The sequence below is a fragment of the Odontesthes bonariensis genome, chromosome 10 (assembly GCF_027942865.1).
Source record: "Odontesthes bonariensis isolate fOdoBon6 chromosome 10, fOdoBon6.hap1, whole genome shotgun sequence".
Lineage (NCBI taxonomy): Eukaryota > Metazoa > Chordata > Actinopteri > Atheriniformes > Atherinopsidae > Odontesthes > Odontesthes bonariensis.
In genome coordinates, this window is record NC_134515.1 from 15,383,837 (window position 1) to 15,405,752 (window position 21,916).

At 40.6% G+C, this 21,916-nt stretch overlaps 1 protein-coding gene across 9 annotated transcripts in view; it reads right to left on the reverse strand.

The window, feature by feature from the left end:
• prdm16 (PR domain containing 16) overlaps positions 1-21,916 on the reverse strand; it is a 171,989-nt gene that overhangs the window by 99,705 nt on the left and 50,368 nt on the right. For all 9 annotated transcript variants that reach the window (XM_075476450.1, XM_075476442.1, XM_075476441.1 and 6 more), the window contains exon 2: positions 11,302-11,759. In XM_075476450.1, coding sequence (XP_075332565.1) covers positions 11,302-11,759 — 458 coding nt within the window. The remainder of the gene's footprint in view (positions 1-11,301; positions 11,760-21,916) is intronic.

A 21,916-nucleotide genomic window follows, 5' to 3' on the forward strand; every position in this document is an offset into this window, starting at 1 on the left:
CATGGGGCTTTGGACGAAGAAAAAAAAGACACCCAATATCCAAAATCCCTCTCTCAGGGCCATCATGTGAAGAATTCCCCCTCCTCTCCTCCTCCTATACCCTCCCACCCCCTTTCCTCTTCTCTTCTTTTCTTTTTTAATCAAGCCGTCTGGGGTTGTCAGGTCTTTTGAGACGAGGACTCCCAGCCATGTGAAAAGTTAATCCCTTGTGGGCCTTCTTCTCCGTAGCGCTCATCTCCCTGGGAACACTGGTGGTGGCTTGCAGGCAGGTGGCAGTGGGTGGGGGGAGGTGGAAAAGAAGAGGGATGGATGGAAGGATAGAGAGTGTGATGCACACTGGGCCAACCCTGACCAACGGATCAAGGGAGAGAAAGGTACAGATTGTCTCTGATCCTCCATCACTAACACTTAACTGCACACCTGCACGTACGGTCCCGTCTCTGCATACAGAGCGCCCTCCACATGCTCCCACCTCACTATCCACATTAACAACCCTGCCTTTCTCTACTCTCCTCCACCGCTCTACTTCCCTCCACACTGTCTCAGTCCCCAACTTCCAGACCTTTTGATGAGGTTCCATGCCTAACTGACAGACGGCGGGAGTAGGGAGCAGAGAGGATTTGCGATGTGGAGAGCAAGTCGAGTGGCTTCTGAAGGATGACAGTGGTTCACAATGGAGAGGGTACTTCTGCTCCATTGTGCTCCAAACCACGGCATTGACCCCCCACCCCACAAGCCACTTGGCTTCAACCGTTGTACTTCAGTTGATTCACTGTGGGTCAAAGCAAAAATCCCAACAGACTACTATTGGGCCTCCTGCCTAGGAATGGAGGACATGATAACTAACAATGGAGCCAAGACGGGTGTTTCCATGGTTCATTTGTCACAACTCTCCCAATGAGCTCCCAGTGAGCATTTGAGGGATATAACAAGCAAGTACAAGGAAAGATGCACGCTTAATTTTAGAATTTTACATCAATACATCCCATTTCTTTTTTAAGGTAGGATGAACAGAGAATATGGCTCACCAAAGTTTCCTCTGGCAGACTGAAGGAGACAGAAAAATGCACACTCGAATGCTTTGTTTGCAGTGCACTTTTTCCCTCTCTGCCTCCCTCTTAGAGCAAAGTGCCATTGGAAATATAGACAGGCTCAGTCAGCCATCTTAATCCCTCTCTCTTGTCCATCTCACGCTCACTCAATCCACCCTGACCCCACACACTCTCACTCTTTCACTCTCTCACACACACACACACACACACACACACACACACACACTTATTCACCTTCTTCCTCCCATTTGATGGGGCCCAAGCCCCACCATCCCAAAGAAAAGAGCTTGAGGCAGAGAGAATCTCAGTTGGAGGGGTGTACACAGCAAGATTTGGGAGTTTGTAAAGGTCAGTGCGGACTTTGTTCAATCTGAGGGTTTATCTCAGCAACAGCAGGGCTGGACAATAGGGCCACTCGCCGCGCGACAGAAACCCAAGCTGTGGCAGCTAAATTACTTCACTGATAAGGCCGAATTAGAAGCACTGGGACCCCAGAGGCCAGGAAAAGAGGAGGATGGAGCAAAAATAAAGGAAGGAAAGGAGAAATAGAGTAGAGAGGCCACATAAAGCAGAGAGAGGGGGTTGAAAAATCAATGACTCACAAAAGACAAGATTTGAGGGTGTGATCTTGGTATATTCAAAGCTCATGTTGGATATTTTGTGGTAAAAGCACATGAAAGCTCACAGAACAACACATGGAAGTATACCTACCTGTGACAAGAGACCACAGTCTGCTAAAAGGTAAAAGTGCAACAGCATTTAGGACCATTGTAGGTTAAGAAAAGAATATGTCTCTGGGGGTCCGGGTAATATTACTTGGAAAAATTCAAACCTTCCCAGAATAAAACAGAACATTTACAGAAAAAGTCAAACACTATTAAGATTAAAAGGTCATCTACCTGTACCCGTTATACAAGAATCACATTTCTACTGCTTTTAGACGCAATGCAGCCATGCGATATGTTGATATATGTCCATTACACTGTAGTTACTGATGCTCCCAAGTTTTCAACTTATTCAAATCAATATGTTTTCTTTAGAATTTACCGGATAAAAGGCAGTTTTCTTCAGTTTTGATAATATGTTGATTTTGAACTAAATTCAAAACCTGCATTTCAAAGTATCATTTGACATCCAGTGAAGGTGTAAAACATATTAGCACCTTATGATATTTCTCCAAAACAAAACAAAACAGAATTTAACATATTGATAAGTGATTGTCTCAATTGTTAAAATAAAATTATAACTTTAGTTTCTTTCCTGGAATATTATCTCACTCCTCTGGATCTGAGGTTTGTATTCAAAACACTTAGGGGGCCCCAATACACAACTGTATAAAGTATGTTAGCAGAAAAGAAAAAGAAAATGGAAAGTGTGTTGCTAACAAAGAATCAGTAATGGCCTGACTCCTGTTCCCACACACCCACTCCACAGGAGAGGAATAAGGAGAAAGGTTGCAAAAGTGCTGACTTGTTCTTCTTGAGTAGCCTGGTAGGCAGCAAGTTTCAAAGTGTATGTGAAAAACTGTGTGAGTGCTTTTTGGGTTGGCTGGTGAGCTCTTATATGGTACACTTGTATGTGTTTCTACAGTAATACCTCTGCCTCTCTCTCTCCAAAGGAACAACAGAACCAAATTGGCGAAAGCACCTTGCAGCATTGCGAGCTCTTGGCCAGCAGAGGGGAGCAGGCTTTGTCACCAGAAATACTCAGGCCCAATAAAATAATAGTAAACAAAGCATTATATGAGGAGTTAATCATGAACCAAAGTTACAGTATTCAGTGTTCAGCATTTAATTGTTAAATGTGTAATAAATGATAAAGCTAAATAATTACAGAAGTGGTGAAAAAAAAAAGTAAGCACAGTATGACACATAATTTTCTCCTCATGACAAATTAATAGTCCTCTATATTAATTCTATCATCTGCATGTATAGGTGTGGGTCACTGCTCCCCTCAGATATATAATCACACATTCTCCCAAGACGACAATGCTTTTATTCTTTTATTTGGCACAATTTCTGTATCACATGGTTAGAGGCTAAGCGTCTCACAGAAGCGGAACACTTTCCTGTTTTCTTTTCTTCTTTTTCGTTTTTTTTTTTTTTTATGTGAGGTGGCATGCTGGGTACCAGCGCGTACCAGCTGCACCGACATCAGCTCACCTCCTCTCCGGAAAGAGTGGCACAGAGCACAATCATATGACATTCACTGAGGACAGAATGACTGAGTAGCTTGTGGTGCATTGCTCTGGCTATTAAGAAGATTTGCACAGATCAAGTTAGGCCCTTTGGTTTCCCTTTATTATGGGACATTCAAAGTAATTTAAGTTTACTTTTGCCAGTGGTGAGAAGAAAGTGAGAAATTTACATTATTTGCTCTATTTGTTTGTTTGCTCACTTGCTTGTTGGCTTCTGCATCTGTCCCTCTTGAAGGTACATTCCAAAGTTAAGGGCAAAAGTCCTTGTAAACGCTTCTCAGATTTCTTTACAGTGAATTAAAAAAAGCTTCCAAATGAATAAGTCTAAGATTGCGCTCATGCTTTACAATACACAAGAAACGTTTAAACACTGTCACATTGGCTGAGATGCAGATTAATACAGGATAATGTAATAAAACAATTGTATCTTAAAAAAATAAATGTCTGAGGAAACCTCTGTTTGAATCGTTATCTTGACAGAAGTGCTCATACTAATTCAAGATATTGCACCCAACTCTTGATAATATCCTGTTTTTGTTAAGGAAATCTGATTTAAGATTATGTGGGGGATGGACCAGTGCCCGAGATGATTAATAGAAATGTGGACATTCGTGCACACACACATTAACGTGCCTCTACAAATCTTGACTGTCAAAACCTTCTTGTTGTCTCATGCAGACAAGACGCCAGGTCTTGGTCGCAGTGACAGTGGTGGAGAAAATGAGCGAAAATCACTCGAGCGATTCCGGAGACTTTCCAAAGTAAAGACGTCCCGGCGTGTTTGACACTTCAACAATTCAACACTGTTTTTAGATCGAATGTCGTCATCGCGCTTAGCTTCTCACTCTACCCTGTTATTCTAAGTGACTGAGTAGAGGAAAGAAAAACATGGGGGAATGTCTTTTTCCTGCCTGCCTGTGTCTCTCATATGTTTGTGTGGATCTATGTGCATATAGAAAAGTACCTCTTATACGCATGTACACCTTTAAGTTGAATCTAATTTGTTTGTTTACACACATAAACATACAGTGAATAAAAATTGTATTTTTGTCTGGAGCTCTTAAAAAAGCTATTGTCAAAAATAGTAAGTGTCCTCTCTCTCCATCTAGACCCCATACTATGCTTATGAAGGGCCTTTATACACTCTCCCATTTCACTCTGACAAAGACACACACTGTGCCAAAGCATAAGTCTCTGCACCTAATAAAAAGTAATTAAAAGGCACAGCCGTGTGCCTCATTTTCCTCCTGCACTCGTCACTCGTGCACTGAGGTGTACAGTACCGAACAGGAATTGCATGGAGTTAAAGAAAATAAGTATTTCTAAAGCCAAAGCTTTTGGGCCATGTTGTGTATCTGATTATGGAAAATGGCAATCACAACAGCCACGGGAACCTGATTAATAGGTCACCACCTCCTGCTTGAGTCAAAGAAATGTTAAGCAGCACAAGGGATTGAGACTTAAACTGAGAAGAAGAAGGAAAGAGTGAAAATGGAAGAGTGACCTATAATAAGCAATTGCATGTAAATGTATACAGACGCAGAAATGGGGAATATGGAGAAGAGCGTTTCCATACGAACATTATTCTAAGTATGAGCATAAATTTCATTAGACAAATGTCATCTTCCATAAACAAAGAGCAGTGTCATTGTCGGCTCCTGCCTTGAGGCACTAGCTGATGGGACCATTCATCAGGGCAATGATGAACGATGGGTTTTTACTAGATACACAGTGAAAGAGAGGGGTAAAGGAGGATTGGACAGAAGTTACCTGTGCTTCACCACAGAGGACTGATGGGCCAATGTGCGGGTTTTTAAATTAATGTTTAAAGTATGTCTGCAAAGGGAAACCTCATGCAATAAAGGATAGCATTGTGGTGTTGATGCGTGAGGAGATTGTGGGGTGGGGTGGTTATTCAGCTAAACAAGAGGTTCCATTGAGAATGCTTGGCTAGAGTGGCTGAGGTCTGAAACCAGTGACCAAGTAATAACAATCCAAATCCCAGGGACAATATTTGTCGACTTCTACTCCCTTCAAAGACGGATGACTTTGCCCCATGTGCTTCCTCAGGAGCATGTGCACCTTTCATCCGTACCCTGCGGATTAATTTATTATCTAATTAACAGATGTTGGTAACGAGTTATGAACAAATGGTAAGGTATCAGGCTTCTAATCAAACCTGACATTTAATTTGCTGCCCTGCTTCCTCGTTATCAATTACAATGTTCATTGAAGATAATTGACAATGGTTTACACTTGGACACAGTAGGCTTGTCTTTACAGGTTAATAAAATAGACCAGCAATGCTGCGGTGTTTCCAGGGGCAACAGCGACCATATGTTTAATATTAGATGGAATCTGTTCCACTGGAGTGCTCCGAAAGCTGGGAAAATTGGATTAAATTGGCTAATGGCATGTTTAAAACCTACATAAAATGAACGTGAATGGAAGATATTACAGCACCCAGTCCTGGGCCTTGTGGTGTTATATTCTCTCTGGTGTTTTTACTTTGTAAACTTGGGGTTTCTGTCAAAGTCAAAATAATGATGACAGAAAACCACATACTGTTGGTCAATACTGTTATTAGAAACCGCAGGTTTGATATCCCTTTCATTACAATGTAGGACTATAAGCACATGTCCCAAAGTAACTCCGTATGTTAGCAAATAATTTCATATAGAGAGAAAATGTGCAAAAACAATGTATACACAGTCACAAAATTTGGGGTTATTTTATCTGACAACTTGTAAAATATTCTCTTACGAAACAATTATATCTGCTATACAGACAAAGTAGCAGAGATAGCAGAAGGACTTCATAACTAAACTGTACTAAGATAAAAAATGTAATTTTTTCACAAGTGATTAGGCAGACTTCTAACATATAATCATCATTTACATTACAACTAATCTAGATCTGAGGGGGTAAAGCTAAAAAGACCTGCTGTTTTTCCATCTAAGTGGCTTTCAGGAGAAGTACTCTCTGCTCAAGCCCAAGCTCATCAGAGCATGGTCTTGATTTGATTACTAAAAGACATGATAATGACCCCATTTGCATGAAAAGCTCCCTTCATGTTACAGAATAGTCTACATGGCATGTGTTTAACTAAACTAAAAATGTTATTAGGACTGATGAAGGCTTGGATTCAGATAGGAATAATGTTTCTTGTGTTATGGCTAGTCTGATTTGAAGCCATACTTAAGATCTCAAACGTTAAAACATGACTGCCACTGAGAGAACGTTAAAACACATTAGTCAAATTAAGAAGGAAACAACTCTGTCTTTTGTTATCCCATGTTCCCTCTTTCTCCCACAGGATCCCGATACTCGATGCCGTTTTCTGGCAGTCCCAGGGATTTTTGCCCTATCAGTGCAGTACCAGTCACCTTAAGGGTCAAACATCAAGATAAAGAACACCTTTCTGTGAAAGGCAAACAGATCAGACAAGTTGCAAGCTGCACCTTGAATGATCTATAAGGATATCTTGCAGCATAAGAACTTGGCCATCCGCCCTCCTCACGCAGAACACAAAAGGCAAGCAAACACTTTAGGACTCAAGAGGTGGGTCAGGACAGATAAGTGTCAGGGTGCGCCAAGACTTCTTCTCCCAAATGTTTGAAAACTAGCTTAGCTCAGTGATTAAGATGTGAACAAAAGGAGCATGGCATCAGCATGAAAAGCAAGCTGTCAAAGTGAAGATTTAGTGCCTAACAGAGGGTGAGAGAGATAAATCATGCCATGGCTGGATGGGTATCTGTCACGTAGGACCTTGGCGACATGAGAGTGCCCGCCAGACTTCTTAGCCTATCACTAAGTCAATAACTGGCCAAACAGAAGAGCTAGCATTCTTTTTGTCTCTTTCCACACATTGCTGGATGAATGATGCTGATATGGAAAATCACCCCACAAAAAGTAAACAGATAAAGAATGAAGGACAGAGAGCAAGAAATTTGCCTGGCAACAAAGTCATCCCAGGGTCTACTGCTACAAACAGACAGACATGACTGCAGGGCTGACATGGACTCCATGATCTCTGTGTGGAAAGCCTTTATGATGACCTTTTCCATACGGTCTGCATTAATGCACATCTCTAAATCGAGGTGAATCATATGTCCTTGTCCTATCCCCCTTATTATGATTACAAAAAACACATTAGCTTGAAGGTATTGTGCTGCGTACATAACCTGACATTGCCAAAGTGTAACAGCCATTCAACTAGAAAACAGACTAGGAAGTGACTCCATCTTTCAACAGTTGGTGAAAATGTGTCGCAGTTTCTAATGTGTGACCTGAAAGCAATAATTTGGTGAAATAGCTAGAGCTTGAGTTGGAGCAACAAAAGAAAATAAAGAAAAGCCGGTAGGTGTGGGTATAGTTTCATGGGCTATGATTCAGAGGTACAAAGATACGCCCAGCAGTTACAAAGCAGGAAGGTGTAAACATCATTAGTATTGCATCAAGAAGGCTTGGCCATTCTGTTTGTTTCCTCAAGGAATGTGAAAGCAGAGATTTAATTTTCCTTGATGTTCCTCCAAATCAAAGTTGCCCTAATTTGTACCGTTTGTGCCTTTACTCCTTTCAGGTAGATTTTTTTAGATGCAGTTACAAATAGTTGGAAATGCAGTTTTGGTTCTTTTTAATATGTCTTTCATCTGCCAGACATCCACAGATCTCTTTCCCTACCACATTTTGCCATGTGAATACCCAAGGGAGTTTAGATCAGTGTGTCCGTTGAGTGCCAATCAGAGAGGTGCACAATACCTCCAGCCAGTGTATGGTGACATGTCTCTGTCAATAGACAAGTCAAGCCAATCTACCAGCCAGATAATAGCAGCAGTCACTCTGACAGTTAGATCCCTACACTGCACTCTCTGTGGGCCTTGCCTCACTCTGCTTGCTCAGGCCTTCCTATCCTGAGGGGTTAGCAGTCCTACACACACACACACAACCAGAGAGACACACACCGTAGACTGGGGGCTCTGGCGCTCTATCATGTTGTGCTAAAGGGGGGGCATAATGGTTTTTAAATGGATGACTCAGTGCTGGCCCAGAGAGGGCGTCTGAGACAGAGGAGAATGGCCATGGCCTGCAGCACAGCAGCTCTCAGATTGAGCTGTCCGTCTTGCTAAAATGAGCCAGAGTTAACACCTCTTCCAGTTCCCAAAGCCCCAGGACAGACAATAGTCAGCTTCCTCTCTGGTGCCGTTCTCCTTCGTCTTTCTCTCATTACTACTCTTTCACGCCCTCTTTCTATTACGCACTGTTTCTCTTCACCAATGTGCACTTGCACGCTGATATCCAGAAAGCATTAAGGCATCCACAAAGTGATTGTTGAGCTTTTTGGGTTCATTGGTAGACCACAGTGCTTGCAAAACCAACATAATAAGTCTTTTCCAGTCCGAGTATTTGAAAAAAAAAAAAAAAAAAAGAAATCCACAAAAACATAGTTAAAGTAGCTCAAGTGATTTGGATTAAGTGCATTACTGCAGATGGCATTTATCATTGCTAACAGATGAAAGCATTGTTACTGCAATTTTGGTGACTTTGTGTTTTTAAGAATCACAGAACAACAAGTTTAATATCATGAACAAATGTTGAAAAAAACAAAAAAAAAAGGAAAATAAAGGAAAACATTTAGAGAAGAAATGGTTCTATTCTATTTTAGCAATTTAAATTACTTATTTTTCTATGACAGGGAAGCACAGTTGCATTGGGGTAATTATCGTGATAAGTAATGTTAGCACTTCAATTCACTTCTGTCTTCCTACCCGGAAGGGCTGAGTTGTAAAGCTTGAGGTCTTTGGTTAGATTTGATCATACCACTCTCATGTAACTCTCATAATACATCCCTCTGTTTTGGCAAGAGAGGAAACAAGTATACATATCCATTGAATTTCCACATACATCATTATGCTCCTCCTAAGTTTCTGAAGTTGTGAGAATACTCTTTCTGCATCTCTTTTTCAGCCTCATTAGTCCTTGTTGAGCTCTCACTTTTTATGTCTTTCTTTTCTCAGCCAAACGGGGGTCACCTCCTCGTCTGTCTATTTGTCTAAGACCAGAGGCAGTCGATGAGTAGAGGAGCTGATGGGGAAAGGGGGGAGAAATGGGGTGTATGGGACTCCTAAGGGAGTCTGTTGATGACTATCAACAGGCTGACTGTTATGACTATCTGTGATAAGAGTCTGGGAGAGGAGAGCCTCTGAAGGTTTCCAGCCCAAAAGCAGACAGGATATCTTAAAAAAATAATAGAGTCTGAGCTAGGGTCAGTCCTCCAATGATCATTCAGGAGGAGCCAGAAGAAAGGATGGATCAGTTGTTCTATTCTGACTGATGGGATGCAAAGATCAAAGAAGTTGCCTTACACACTGATCTGGAATCTGTATTTTCAAAATGTCACCAAAGCCACAAACATCAGTAGTAGAATCATAGCTGGTCTCGTGTACTGCAAACACTGGGTTGTGCCTTATCCAGATATCTTATTGGAATATTTTTCAGTGTGTGAGGTTTATGTCCATTTGAAAACAACCAAAAGAAGTAGACACACTGAAATTGCTTAGTTTCACTGATTGTCTCAATCTTCTGTAAAGCAAAGTGTTTGAGTGTGTGCCAGGACGTATCTGTGAGGACATGTGAGGATGTATCTCTTTAGGGCTGAAGGTGGCCTTTTCTTACAAGCCAAAGAGCACAAGCTTGCATGATGAATATGCGTTCGTCGGTTGTGGGGGAGAGAAAATGAAAAGGAGGAAAACTGAGAGAAAACGTGAGAGCTGCGAGGATAGTGTAGCATCTGGAGAGAAGCCCTATGTAGCCCAAATGTCCAGCCATAATGCAAAATTTAAAAAGGAAAATGTTGCACCTGGCAAGCCGCCACATAGCGTGTGCCTGTGTGCTTTAGTCATCTGCATGTTGCTACAACTGCTGGGAAGACAATGAAAAGAGATTTCTTCAGACTGAAACTATGATGAAAACCCTTCAAAAATTGTGAACATTGTTTGAGTCATGTTTTGAAAAGTAGAATGCTGAACTTGTAAATTTAACTGAACTTTGCAACAGCACCATCTTTAAGTTTGACAGACCCATGTTAGTAGCAGTGACAGTTGGAAATTTTAACAACCATCAAATGCGTGTCCTTCCTCAACATATTGCCGTGCATGATTACTATATGTGGTACGTCATCATACCATATAATTTCTGAAAGCATACTAGTTTTAATTCATTTAAGTACTGTAAGTTCTCAAAATCATCTCTTGGTTTAAAGTTTACAATTGTTCACATCAGCTGTTTGTGTCTAATCAATGGACATCATGCCCTGCCCAAAACAGTGGTCAAATGATTAACTTCTCCAAGTCTCTATTCCTTATTACCTCCAAATGCAATATAAGACTATATGAATGAGTGGTCTCCCAAAAAACTGAACAGTCAAGGAGTCAGTGAAATGAAAAGCAGGCTGGTGTATTTAATTTCTGATTAGGACACAGAGAAAGAGAGACAGATACAGATACAGAGAGAGATAGAGACCAGGAGTCCCTTTCCCCCCCATATGAGCTTACTGAAGCAACTTCAATATCCTCTAATGTCATGTTGAAATTAAAATTAATAGTTCAATATGCCGCCACTGCACGGGGCCACGCTTCTTCCATTTCCATATCAGATGGCATGACCAAATGAGTGTGCTTGCTTCAGACCGACGCCCAGAAACACTGATACCTCCACTAATCAGCCAAATTTTTCCATCTGACATTGCCGTGCTGCTCTGGATAAGTGTATTGGGTATATGTATGTATCTATGTGTGTGAGTGTCTGTGTTAGCAGGGATCAAAGACAAGGTCAAATCATAAAGGGAATGCAAATGGAATGAGCATCTACGCTGACGATGAGATATATGCTTGTGATCATCAATTGTGATGGCTGTAAATGTGAATGAAGAGCTGCTCGTTACTCCCTTCCGTGCTGCTTCAATTCATATCTCACTGTGTGAATGTGCATACCGTAATAGAGAAACTGAAAGTGAAATATCAAACAATGCTTAAAAAAATTAGCGTGGCTTACCTCCCATCCAAAGGAGCCGTCTTTGCCCGTGGCTCCATGATGCTTCATGGTGTGCAGACCAAACCTCTCACCAGCACAAATGCGGGTCTTCGCCCATACGCCTAGGCCAGCACCAGGCACAGAGGACTCCCGCAGCTCCAGGTCACTGGGAATGGGAATGTCATCAGGAATGTAGACAGGCGCTTCATAGGGTGAGCCCTCCTTGGGTGTGGTGAAGTCCTGGTCATTGCTGCTGCTGCTGTTGTTATGAAGGTGGTGGGAGGTGTAAATATGTGGGTGCAGCAGGTGGTGGTGGTTGTTATTTGGATGGGAAGGAGTCGGTGAGGGCAATGGGGACATGTTGATGATGCCATCTTCTGCATCATCTTCTGGGCTGTCTGCACCACCTCCGCTGCCAGCTGCTAAACCCGGCAGGTCGGCCTCTGTGTCGTACATGCTGTCAGCTGGCTCACTGTCATCTGGGAGACAAAGAGACGATTGTCAATTGACAAGTACAGGAAATGAAATCCCCACAAAGGTTATGGATCTTGATCTTGTTGAAGGGGGACAGAGACATTCTCTCCAACAAGCCAAATTTAAGCTACTAAACAGGCTGAAATATAGTCGGTCATAAATCCAACCTCAATAAGTCACATCCAATGATTCCTTGACAAAATACAAAATACACTTCAATATCCAAACCTCATGACTGTTTGCAAACCACACTGTCCAATGAGAAAACGTAGGGGCCTTCAAAAAAGAATACTTATTCATCTGATTAGGTCAGCCAAGTCCTTGATGGGAACAGTTTTCAGATTCACCGTGGTCACCGTGTCCTGCCAGGACTCATCTTACAAATAATTGTCCAATCTATCACTGACCTGGTTAGCCTCGTCACCTATTATTATTGCCTCAGGCAAGAATTGACAACATGATTGTGCCTACACACCAGGAACCTACCATTCCAATATGAGTGAATATGATGAAGAGCAGTATGTGTGTGTGGATGCACTTAACATTTGGCATAAAGTTTCATCCACATTTTCTCAGTGTGATATTAAGGAAATGACTATGGACAGGGAAAGTTTGTAAATGTGCATGTGCAAATGCATTTAGGCGAGTGATATGTGGCACCTGGAACATCATGAGCCTTCCCATTACCTCGTTTGGAAGGTTAATGCTGAACTGATTATTTGCTTTTCATTTAAAATCATATCATGATTGTTATCCCATTTTTTTTCTAAATAGCAATTTTTCATTCAAAAAAGACGGCAACCTTACAGTGAATAGTGTGCACCGAACACAAGCATGCGTAACATATGGATTGAAATTGGTATGAAAATGCCAGGTTATGAGTGTATTTTTCACTACCAAGAAATAATTATATAACACATTTGTTTATTTAAGCATATCTATGTGTTCTTTCTTTTTCCTCTATAGACAGATCCTGGTGTCTTTAGTCAAAGCACCACTAGAGGTTTCCTATCTAAACACAGGCACTGGCAATCAGCAAACCAACTAGGCCCAAAATTACAGCAGGGGTGGTTTCAATCAAGCGCTTTCTCTCTTCTGTCCTTCATTTAGCCTGCTACCAAGCCTGTTGTTTCTTCCCATGTTTCAACAAAAGCTGCAACATGACGTTTCAAAAGTTTGCATCGGCCTTTTATTGCTTCATCATGCAAGTTTCGGGAAAACTTTGTATAAAATTCAACAGAGGAAACTCATGTGCAAGAGATCCATTAAAAAGACCGCTAAGGCTTTTATTGCTGTGTGACTTTCTACATTCTAAAGCGTCGTCAATGGAAGGGTAAGAAGAACACTGTCAGTTTTTTTTTTGTTGCTTGATAAATATTTGGGCTTCTGCCCAGATGTGGACTGTGAAAGTTGTTAACTGACATGTCGGTTTCAAATGTGAAATGTGAAACCGTGAAAGCATGCGACATGGGTTTTTCAGAGCTTGGCAAACCTGCAGCCTGTCCACGTAGATTCAGGAAACTTATCACATAAAGCTGAAGCAGTAAAAGCCAGCCTTTTATGACTGATTTTTGCGTCATTCAGTGATTTTGACTGGAAAATAACCCGTTTTTTAATGATCACTGTTTCATAGGGGTTCAGACCAGGCATGCAATTAAGCACTGGAACATGTGAGCGAGCAGTAGCTTCCACTATTCACGCAGATCAATTAAAGTTTTATAACTCAGCCCTATCTACTGCTCCCTCTGCACAATCAAAAGTGTTTTCAGGCTGTTAAGCACTTCTTTCACTCGCTCTCCCTCTCTTCATTCCCCAACTCTCACTGGCACTTGACCCATTGAGAGCAATTTTGACAAGCAGAGAGACAGCCTTGGAAAATCTATTAAATACCATTTGGCTTTTAGGGCCCCTGTGCACAAAAAATGCACAGATTGCTACGTCAAATAACAAATTGTAACAAGTACAGGGAGAGAAAAAAAAAGGCTCTTAATCTTAATGAACAAAACATCTTTTGTGAGACATGAGAAGCAGTAAAACAAGGCTATGTGATATTAAAAAGGTTAGTCATAACTTTTTCAAATCATAAAAAAGACAATTTTTGCATTACTTGCCACGAGAGACAAAGTCTTTTTCCTCCTCTTTGTTCGACAAGTGGGTCATGTTTGACCAGTGATGGCAAAAACACTGCAGATGTGAAAAGTAAGCAGGAAAATTATGAAAAGGGCTGGGAAGAAGAAGAAGAAGAGGAAAGGGCAAAGAGCCTTACAACTGATGACAGAGCTGCTTTTAAACAGCTGTGTGTTAGTTCTGGGTCTCAGAAGACCCAGAAAGAGATGTTAGGTTCGCCTCCCTGTGGGCTTCTTAAAAAACACATAGGCCAGATAGTGCCTTCCTCTCCCTGGTTCCTTATGTTGTTCTTTCTCTCTCCGTTCCTTTCGCCATCTCTTTCTCTTTTACGGGGAGCTATTTATCCTGATTACATCAGGGGTCAATCATTAATTCGCACCTTGGGGGTCCCGGTGCTGGCCATGGCTACAATGGGCTGCTTGTTCATCGGTTGTTATTCCAGTGGAAAACTACTCTGCTCTGCCTGAGAGGCAGGCCCGGGCCACATGAAGGCATCCCATTTATTTGATAAATTGTAAATGCGTGCCATAAATGGGACTCTTTGCTTTGTAGCATGGCTTGCAATAACAAAGATTTTAGGGCACGTATGAACGCAGATGCAGGCTATCATACAAACACACATCTGTTTGCAACTGAAGGAGCTGTTACTGTTCTCTAAACACATGTGCAAGAGATCAGATGGTGTAAAGATGGTATCTGATAATTATTACATGTGACAAGGAAATAAGATACGACAAAGATATGACATTTTGAGATTAAATTGAAACGCATATCCTGCAATATTAAATGTTTTGAAGAATAAACAAATAACTTCAGTAGAGCCCCTCAAGAAAAAGCTTTCTCCGTTTTCTTTAAAGAGAATGAAAACTAAGACATAAACAATCGGAGAAGCTGATAACATTGTAATCAGCACACAGTTCTGAAAATCAGTGGTTTAATCGAAGGCCTTACAACAGGCAAATTGTTCTGTGGTTGGGTTTAATCAGAGCACTCTAGACTTAAATACAGAAAGATAGAGATCTGTAGTCATTTTCTGCCGTCTGCCTGGACGCACACAAACACATGTGCCTTGTGGCATATGGACTGAGCTGCATTGTTGACGTGGTCTGGGTAGAAAGAAACAACACTGACATGCAAGACACCTGGAACAAGACCTAGAAATTAGGTTTCAAATATGGAGCAACTAATGCTTCACAGAATAAGCAGAAATACATTCCTTCAGTACCAAAATAAAAACAAAACAATGGAATCTTTGCAATCTTCAGTTAAAGAAAAAAAAAAAAAGCATCTTTATTTCCATAAATAACATAATAGAGTTAAGCAACTTCAGTATTCAGAGCCAGGTGTATGCGTTACTATAGAGTTTGTTGTATAATGGAGTCATGATTGCAAATAAAATAAGATTAAAAGAGAGTTGGGATGTATGTACCAGTGGTGGCCATCATAAAGCAAACACATCCTTACTTTTCTCTCTGGTTTCTCTTGCTCACTTGGGGACAGTATCTTTGGCTGGCCGTAAACTGATCTGGTTCAATTCAAAAAGAAAGCCAGCCACTGATGAAAAGACAGTATCCAGGGAAAAGGCAAAACTATGCAAAATTCAACGCAGCCTCCAAATATGGGGAGAAAAGATAGTCTGGTGAGAGTAAAAAAAAAAGAAAAAAAGAATTGAAGGCAGAAGGAGAATGTGTGGACCATGACAGTTTTGAAAAATGGGTCGCTAGCTGAGCAATAAATGAGCAAACATTTTGATGTGGAAGCTCTGCGCAGACATGTGTGCACATATCGTACATGTATGTGAGTCAGCTTGCAAAGCCAGGCCTAATCTGCTGTTTTTACCACTACACTGTGTCAATATGGTCCCACTTAGTTGCATGACTGGGCCACAGAGTGATACTGGTACCTGTTCCCCAGTAGTAAGCAGGCCTTTGATGATTTTGTCTCCACACAAAGAACCTTACTCCCCTATGATTTAAAACAGGAGGGATGCAGCTGTAAAAATCAAACGAGGGCAAATTAAAAGTATGAGAGGTGAAAAACTGTACAGCAGTGTATTTTTCCACAGTGGCACCAGGGTACCATATATACAAAATGATGTATAAATGGAAGCATGCGAAGGGGCAGGCAGAGGAGGGCATTGAGGGGAGAAGGTGCGTGTTTGGTGTGTGTGGTTGGAAGTAGTGAGTGAGCAATGGGGGCACGGTCAGCAACAATACCAGAAACCTCTCTGAGCAAGAACACCACACTATTTCCCCTTGTAAAAGCACCAGGGAGTATTTCCAAGCAACACTTCAAACTACAACACAGCTAAGAGTAGGAAAGAGGGAAGGATGAAAGACAGAGAAAGACAGAAAGAAAGAAAGGCATAAAGATAGAAAGAAAGAAAAAGTTCTTACTGTAGTCGCTATTATGTTGCAATGTATGCTATTGTGAGTCATAATTTACACTGCTCGCGTTAGTGACAAAATATGTGGTAAATATATCTATTTTTTTATTACTTTAGGTGCTATAAAGACCAAAAAAGAAGACATCTGAAACAACGTTTTCAATCATCACTGTTCACATCAACAGTGAACTGAAATCCATACATTGTAACAGGAATAGTGTCATTTGTAAAAACATCCAGGGTCTGGTCTTCAGAGTGTGTGTGTATGTCTGTTCACTCGTATGATTGCTCGTCTATAAAACCCATCAAGGGAGGCTGTTCTATTTGCTTATGTCTCTTTTATAGTACAATTAATAAACAGAAATAAAAATGACAGAATTTCTACATAAACCTGGCAAAATCGTGTCTCTACAGAACACAGTGAGGGAGTGTGGATTTTTGTGTTTGTGTGTAGTTCCAATACAACATAGCTGATGTATTGTTGTGTCATTTGTGCTGAGCAGCCTACAGCCATTTCATCCTCCAATAGAGTGAGTGTGTCAGTTTGTATGCTGCGTTCAAGCCTCCAGGCAAGTAGAGGACAGCAGGCAACCTCCTGCAGCTGAGTGGTGGTGTGTGTGTGTGTGTGTGTGTGTGTGGTGGCCCCATGGTCCCAAAAGGCCCTGGGGACCAGGCTGCTGCAGACATTTATTAACAGGGCAGATTAATAGCACTGGAGGAAAACATGTTCACAAACATGATAAATATTAATAATAATCAATATTGAGTTACATTTGCCAAATTGAGTTGCAAACATCACCCATGGGGAGGAAAGGAAGGAGGGACGAGGGAGGGAAGAGGGAGGAGGAGTTAAAAGCAGATGGATAGAGACAGAAGAATATCAAGAGGAAAGAAGCAGCTGACAAGGAAATTAAAAAAAAGGAAAAAAGATGAGAAAGTGAAAAGAATGGACAACATAAATGGAACAAGATAAATAGATATAACAGTGATGATGAATACAAAAACCAATAAAATGGATCTCAGTTTTACATCTACACATCTCAACTTGTCATTTTTCACCTATATGATCTATTTGAATAGGTGAAAACTTGCCCAAAATCTCAAAAAAATAATTAATCTGATCAATGGCTCTGACATGGAGGAGCTACTCTACAAAGTTAAAAAAAAAATATTCACTGGGCAGTGTCATAATAAACTTAAAAACACAGAGCACATCCATACAAACAAGGTGGCACAGCAAAGTTTGAATGTCGACCACTGTAGTCAAATCTTTATGTAAAGCAATTATTCTATCAATTCCAATGAACTGTCAATAGTCTACAGAAGCTACTGAGATCAATAAAATATATAGGCAAGTTTGTTTTTTCTTCTTTTTGGACAGTATAAAGTCAAAGACAGGATGTATTTATCATTCACTGAAATGCAAAAGGACAATAACTTGAACAGAGCTAGTATATTAGATGAACTCTTTACAAACAATACATTCCACTGAGCAGGAACAACAGACTACTCAATTACTCAACAGACTACAATGTCTTCATTTTTCCCTCTTCGTCTGTAAGCGCATACGTCTGTGTGCGTATCCGTGTCCCCACTTCTAGCGCAGCTTCATTTAGCAAGCCATTCGGGAGGCCAGACAGCCAGCTAAGGGAGCACCAAGGCAGACAGCGTACAGAGCAAACCCATCCATACTTATTAACCAGGGAGGAGAGAGATTCAGCTCATGCATCTTTTTGTGTGTATGTGCTTGTGCATATGTGCAACGGAAGAATCTTTTTCAAATCAGATTTTGTTTTAGGAATAGTCTTCAGTCTAAATGTGAAGCAGTGGTCACATTGTTTTGTTTTTTTTCCCACTTTGTTTAGTTCAGAGATGCACTGTTTTACATTTAACAAAACTCCTGACAGACCCAGAAAAATGAACAATTCCACTTAATAATTTACAATAATTTGACAAGAAAAATTAACACAAACATAAATCTGTGGAGCATAAATAAGATCTAATAATTCCTTTTAGTATCTAATAATTTTCCCACTGAAGAAAATGACAGTTATACTGAAAATATAAAGGAAATCTAGTTGAGCCTGAAGGATTTCAAGGTCTCAACTCTACTGTTTTTGGTTTGATGCCCCTCTAAATTTTATACAATCTATCTAAAAATAACAGAAATTAGTCTGATGGGATATTCCCTATATAGTAGTTTTATGTCTGAGGTTAAGTTAAGTGTGTTAGTGCATGTCTTTGTTACTGTGTGTGGTGGGATAACTGGTAGTAACACACATCAACACACAAGTGTAGAACTACCCGGCCTTGCTCTTGCTCCTCTCCTCTTCTCTTCTCACCCACTCCCTCTAGTCATTAGCCAGTGAATTAACGACAATCGAGAAAGCTATTAATCACCCTGACAAAAGTGTTAGCATTGCCTGGCTAGGCCGGCACGGGACTGTGGAGGAGGAGGGGATGAACTGCGGCAGAGGAGGAGGGTGAGAGAAAGAGTGAGATGACTATAGGGGTCATGGGAGACCCTGAGTCTGAGAAGAGAGACGGGGAAAGTGAAGCAAAGAACAAGAGATAAGTAGAAGACATAAGCAGTGTAGAGAAGAGAATGGCTAGTGTGAGTACGAGAGACGATAGGGGATGGGTTTAATTCTAAATTTCTATAATAGATATCTACTGAAAAAAAAGCAAGTATAGCCAGATTACTGTCTTATAGTGATGAAAAGATGATGAATTAGTTGCAAACCCCCGGCCTTTTGGAGCTGAACGGACAGAAAATCTGCAAGACTGTTACAAAGTATGAATAAATTCAGTTAATTCGAGTTCAATTGAACATCATATCTCCTTTCTTTTTAAACAAAAGCAGCATAAGACATCCAACAACTACATGGTGTGTTATGATTTAATCCTTTCACTTTCAAACGTGCCGTTTCATGTGCTTACTATGAACATTCATTTTGACCAGAGTAGTGTACATCCTTGCACTAGAGGGTGGACCCATGCATGAAGGCTCTGAAATAAAATGTTCAATAAATGTCATCCTTCAGGTTTCTGGTGATGCCTTAATCTTATGAAAATACACTGCTTATGAGGGATGACCCAAAGGTGCTCAACTGAATTGAGATCTGTATTCAAGAAGCCAGTCTGACATGATATGAAGTTTGTGATGGCCTCCTGATGAAAGTAGTTATCAAAGGAGGTATTTAAATTGGGACTAACATTCAATAGTGCCAAAAAACATCCCTCAGAGCAATAATATGCACAGACAGAGGCCTGAATATTTGTTACAAAATATGTTACAAAATCTATAATTCTGACCCATTTGTCTGATTATTGCTGCAGAAATCAAGACTTATCAAGCCAGGCAGCATTTTTCCAATATTCCATTGTCCAACTCTGGTGAGCTCATTCGAGCCTTTGCTTCATGTTCTTAAATGACAGCAGTGGCACCTGGTGCAGTCTTGTGTTGCTGTGGCCCATCTGCTCCTCCCAGCTCGAATCAACCTGGCCAATCCTCTGACCTCTGTTGTCCCTCAGGCATTTTCATCCAGAGGACTGCCACTAGGTCAATGTGTTCTCTCCTTTTCCAGACCACTCTTTGTAAACTTTAAAGATGATGATGTGTAAAAATCCCAGTAGACCTGCAGTTTCTGAAATACTCCAACCAGCATGCCTGGCACCAATAGCCAGGCTCAAAGTAATTTAAATCATCTTTCTTCCTTGTTCTGATGCTTGGTTTGAACTTAGACGGATCAATTTTTGTCTAAAAAGCTTCTGATTTTCTTTCAAGTTACTGCCCGAATAGATATCTGCTTTATTAACCAGCTCAACAGCTGTGTATGTTTTAAATGATGACCACATTAGGGTCATAAAATAGACTTGCACCATGCAAAATGTGTAGTGATTCCTGCAGTGTACCCAAAGTACAAAATTGTTGGAAAAATATCTATCACATAATTCACGTCTTTTAACTTGTGATTTCATAGGCCTAACATGACAAATAGTGTGCAGAGACTAAAAACAAACCTAAAAAACAATAAAAACGACACCAGTGCTTCATAAGAAGTCAAAAGTAAGCGTCTATTATCCAGAGCTCAGACACAGATGATGCAGACAAAACTATGTTTGCCATCTACCTCAACTCTGCAGAAACTCTCTTATCTTTCACCTTCCCAGAGTGGGACCACCTGCTGGGAGGCCTGGGCTGTGGGCGTCAGGTGGGTCACGGCCATCACACAGTCCCATGTCATCAGGCTGTCACAGTGAATGGAGCTGACATGGGAGATATGCTAATCCACTTAGCTTCAAACTCAGCCAGGAGGCCGGTACGCAGCCCCGTTTCAGCCCACAATGAGCGGAACACACACACAGACACATTAAGCCATGTACCTCTGAACTTTCCAGAATATGTGTATTAGATTAGATCAGTTGAGGCTAAACAATCCCTGTGGGGATATTAAGCTGGCACTCAATAGGTTATATGCAAAAAGAAAAAATAGACTATAAAGGGAGGGTCACAAAAACCAGTAAATATATGGGATTTATATCCACTAGGCCTTTAGGAAATTCAACTTTATGATGCTTTCAATATCTAAGTTTTGTTACAATTGTATTAGATTTTGAATATATCGACTGGTGCTGTTGTATTTGTGAAATTAATGATCATTATTTTGATATTATATATAGATATATATATATATATATATATATATATATATATATATATATATATATATATATATATATATATATATATATATATATATATATATATAAAAAAACATTTTCTAACCAAAAGAATAGACAGTTATGCTGGACCTCTGGTCAGATAAAACATGTTGTATGAATATGAGAATATTTGGCATTTTGATGGTAATTTTAACACTTTTGGGACATTTCAATGACAGAACCAATGTCTAATAATTCTTATAATTACATTTCTTATATTAATACACAGAACAATGCTCTGAGAACAAAGAGAATGACTGCTCTTATTATGGATACTTGACACACATAAAATTACTTGGAAACCTTCTCTGTTTACAGCTTACAGTATGTAAAAATTCTTCTCAAAGTTTTGAGGAATGAACTCCACTGTGGGCCAGTAGAACAGCTGGTCATAAAAACTATTTACCCACCAGAATATCAATGTTGAAAACCACTAGTTTGTAAATGGTATGCAAATTGTTAGTTTTTTTTCCCTGGATGCTCCATTCATTGAACATCTAATCTGGCAGGCTTTATCAACTGAGTAAAAATCAAAACAAGCTAAACGGAGCTGAATCTCTGACACAAGAGAAAAGTTATGTGTATTCCAATTCTACATGCACACTCATTCACTCAACTACAAAGCGATCAAAGTCAGCCTGGCAGTAGCAAGGTGTCAGAGTTCAAAACTATTGCGCTACTCAGCCAGATGATATCTCAAACCGATCCATCGTATTTCCCGGCCATGACTTCCCCTATTAGGAGCTGCGGCAGAGCTATTACTAATCTGCTCTCTATCCCACAGAAACAGGAAGGAAGAGAGGGAAACAGATGGGAAAGCAGGAGAATGGCGAGCATGGGACACAATGCTCCTTTCCTCCTCCTCCTCATCCTCTCTACCTCCGTCTCCCTGCACTGCGCTGCTTACTCTCTAGCTGTCCTCGT